Genomic DNA, 3,610 nt, shown 5'->3' with positions numbered 1-3,610 from the left:
AATTGCCTAGAGTTTTGTTCTGTCTGTGAATACCTTTATAAACTTACTTACTCAAACTCTTTGTTGCTTGATATATGGATGGACATACAATTAGTCAACTGTATGGTATTGAAGATAGGGTTAAATTGATATATACTTTTAAACACGCCTGACCTTAAAGCTCTTAGTAAACTCAAACATCTTATTGGGAAGGTGAATTCATTCCAGACTGGCGACCTTGGACAACTTATTATTTCCTACAATTCAGTTTACTCATATACTAAATTAAGAAGTTGTAAAGGTGATCCATGAAGGCGCTCCATATTCAACAGTGCATGGATAAAGTTAATCTGTGGAATCGTGTTGCCATACCAATGCTTTCAATCTGGAGAATGTTGAAGAGTCAATTATTACTATAGTATAATAATGCTTACTCATTTCAATTTCTGTGCAACTCTTTTTTTGTTCCTCACTGTGTTCCTTCACTTATCTTTATCATAGAGCATCTTGTGATTCTAAAACAACGGCTATGAAGAACATCACAGGAGTGAGTGAATTCATCCTGCTGGGAGTAACCAGTGCCCCAGAACTTCAGGTGCCTCTTTTTATGGTTTTCACACTTATCTACCTCATCACTCTGGTGGGGAACCTGGGGATGATCCTGCTGATCATGTTGGACTCCCGTCTCCACACCCCCATGTACTTTTTCCTCAGTAACCTATCTCTGGTGGACTTTGGTTCCTCCTCAACTGTCACTCCCAAGGTCATGGCTGGGCTCCTCACAGGAAACAAGATGATATCCTATAGTTCATGTGCTTCTCAGATGTTCTTTTTTGTATTCTTTGCCACAGTGGACAACTACCTCTTGGCTTCAATGGCCTATGACCGCTACGCAGCCGTGTGTAAGCCCTTACGTTACTCCACCATCATGACAAACACTGTGTGCTCTCGTCTGGCCATAGGATGCTACGTCTTTGGTTTTTTAAATGCTTCTTTGCAAACTGGAGACACGTTCTGCCTCTCTTTCTGTATGTCCAACGTGGTCCATCACTTCTTCTGTGAGATTCCCGCAGTCAGGATTCTAGCTTGCTCTAATAAACATATTGGTGAACTGGTTCTTGTTCTTATGTCAAGTTTTCATATCGTTTTTGCACTTCTTATCATCTTGATTTCCTACTTATACTTGTTTATCACCATTTTGAACATGCGCTCAGGTGAGGGGTACAAGAAGGCTTTGTCCACCTGTGCTGCTCACCTTATTGCTGTCTCCACATTTTATGGGACCATCATCATCATGTACTTAAAGCCAAGTTCCAGTCACTCCATGGACACTGACAAATTCACATCTGTGTTCTACACTATGGTCATCCCCATGCTGAACCCTGTGGTCTACAGCCTGAGGAACAAAGAAGTTAAGAATGCGTTTAAACAGGTTGTTCAGAAGGCAAAACGTGCTCTAGGTTAAACCCTTAATGATGTGTGTGTGTGTATATACTTTGATCTATTTTTCCTTTGCTTTCCTATTCCTTGGGAATCTTGACCAAAAATATCCTTACCAATTCCAATGTCTGGAAGTGTTTCCTCCTTTGCATTTTTCCTGTAGTTCCAAAGTTTTGGATCTTACACAGAAGTCTTGAATCCTTTTGAGTTTATTTTTTTTAACTGGTGAGAGACAGGGGTCTAGCTTCATTCTGCATGTGGACATCTGATTTCCTCAGCACCATCTACTGAGAAGGCTCTCTGCTCTCCAGCGAGTACTCTTAGCACCTTAGTGGAAAATTAGTTGGCTGTAGATTTGGTGGCTTTTTTTTCCTGGAAACTAAGCAGGTCATGAATTATGGTTTATTTAAGGTTTATTGATTTAGAACATTCTGAGTTCTCTATTTGATTGTTTTATAAACTAGAAATAAAGCAAAACTTTTTTAAAAAAAATTTAAAACATAGCAATTTGATAAAGTAAACTTGTATAAACAAAAATTTTACTTTTAAATTCTTTCAGTATTTTATTAGTTCGTAAAAGTTATACATAAAATATTTACTTTTTCATCCCTATCTGATCATTCCAAAAATTCATCAATTATTTACAATTATCTTTATATAATGACAATGTAGCCATTTACATAAATTCAATGAGAATGCTTTTTCTCCTTGTTGTGGGTATAATTGAAGTCGTTGTCATACTTAAAAATGTACATAAGCTGGTTGTGGTGGCATACTGCTGTATTCCCAGAGGCTCAGAAGGCTAAGGCAGAAGGATTGTGAGTTCCAAGCTAACCTCAGCAACTTAGAAAGTCCCTAAAAAACTTAGGGAGACCCTGCTTCTACAAACAAGGCTGTGGCTCAGTGGTTAAGCACCCTTGGGTTCAATCCCTAGTACCAAAACCAACCAACCAACCAACCAAACAAAAAACCTTAAAATTCCTGGCTCCAAGTTTCCCTAGAGTTGATGAGTAAGTAAGACTGTTACTTCCTGGCAGGCTCAGGAATCTCAAGATACTAAGTACGACAGGTAAAAATATAAAGTCTGCCTTGGTTTGGCTTTCTAGCCTCAAGGTTTTTAAAAGTCCAATCTGATATTCCTTGTCCAAATTTCAACACAACAAATTAAAAAGACCCTGTGTTGTTTTTCTTGCTACACTCATCCAAATAATCAAACCATTTTTATTGATTCTGGATAGACAAAATGGACAAAAAAATTCAAGGATTCCTCCGAGGCCAGGTACTTGCAGACACTTGTCTATAGGTCTTTGGTTGGAATCTCCCAGGTACCTCTGGGAAAAGGGGTCACAGCTGTTGAGATTCCTGTGAGACTGATGCCAAATATTTGGTGCAGAAAGCATGCTGCACCCCACATTTATTGTCAGAGAGATTAAAAGGATGTTGACCAGGCCAGGGCTGGATTCTCCCCTGAGGTTTTCAGTGTGTACACCCAGTCACTGTTGGGGCCACTGCCAGCCTTTCTCATTGACAAGGCGAATTTTGGCAGTATGTGGGCTGCTCCAGGAAGGTATGTATATATCCAGTCCAGAGGTTTCCAGTCCAGGGTACCCAAGAGCATGGCTGACGTGCAATCCACAGAGTATCCCCAGAATGAGTTCTGTGCTGGAGGGGGAATCACTGGAAACACGGGATTTTCTAGGCTCAGTCTTGGTGCCTTCAGGCCTGGCCCTTGTGAGTTGCTTCCATGATGGTGACACATCTTGTCACAGTGGGCAGGATCAGGGCTGTGCCTCCCCTCCCCTCTCCTCTGCCACAGCCATGTTCCCCACTGCATCATCCTCTTGGCAGGTTTGTTCAGACACTCCCTAAGTCACAGCCCTCGTGCACGGCCATCTCCCACCCAGTCAAGGCAGCAGGGACTTTCTGATCTCTGCGGAAGTTTGGTCCCTAATTGGCTTGAGCCAGGGTTGAAGTTGTGAATTGCTTTGCTCTTTTCTGTGTTGCCTTTCTGATTCTCTGTGCTGTTTAGGTTTTCCATCACTTTTCTTTATTGGTTCTCAGAGTTCTTCCTCTCTCTCCCTCTCTCACTTTTTTCAGAATATAAATTCTCTGTTAACCCAAGTCTTCTCTCTTGCAGTCACATGAAGGTGGTTCTATTCCACCATCTTCCACAAAATTGATAATTTGATGG

The 3,610-nt window shown here is 41.1% G+C and overlaps 1 protein-coding gene across 1 annotated transcript; it reads left to right on the top strand.

The window, feature by feature from the left end:
• The first annotated feature begins 508 nt into the window (after positions 1-508).
• Positions 509-1,444, top strand: LOC114100111 (olfactory receptor 5B17-like). Its single transcript, XM_027944750.2, has one exon. It carries the CDS (start codon positions 509-511, stop codon positions 1,442-1,444), a length of 936 nt encoding a protein of 311 aa, XP_027800551.2.
• The last annotated feature ends 2,166 nt before the right edge of the window (positions 1,445-3,610 follow it).

Source organism: Marmota flaviventris, chromosome 9 (genome assembly GCF_047511675.1).
Source record: "Marmota flaviventris isolate mMarFla1 chromosome 9, mMarFla1.hap1, whole genome shotgun sequence".
NCBI classification, from domain to species: domain Eukaryota; kingdom Metazoa; phylum Chordata; class Mammalia; order Rodentia; family Sciuridae; genus Marmota; species Marmota flaviventris.
Note: the sequence above shows the minus strand (reverse complement) of the source record. Positions and strands in the feature narration are given on the sequence as shown.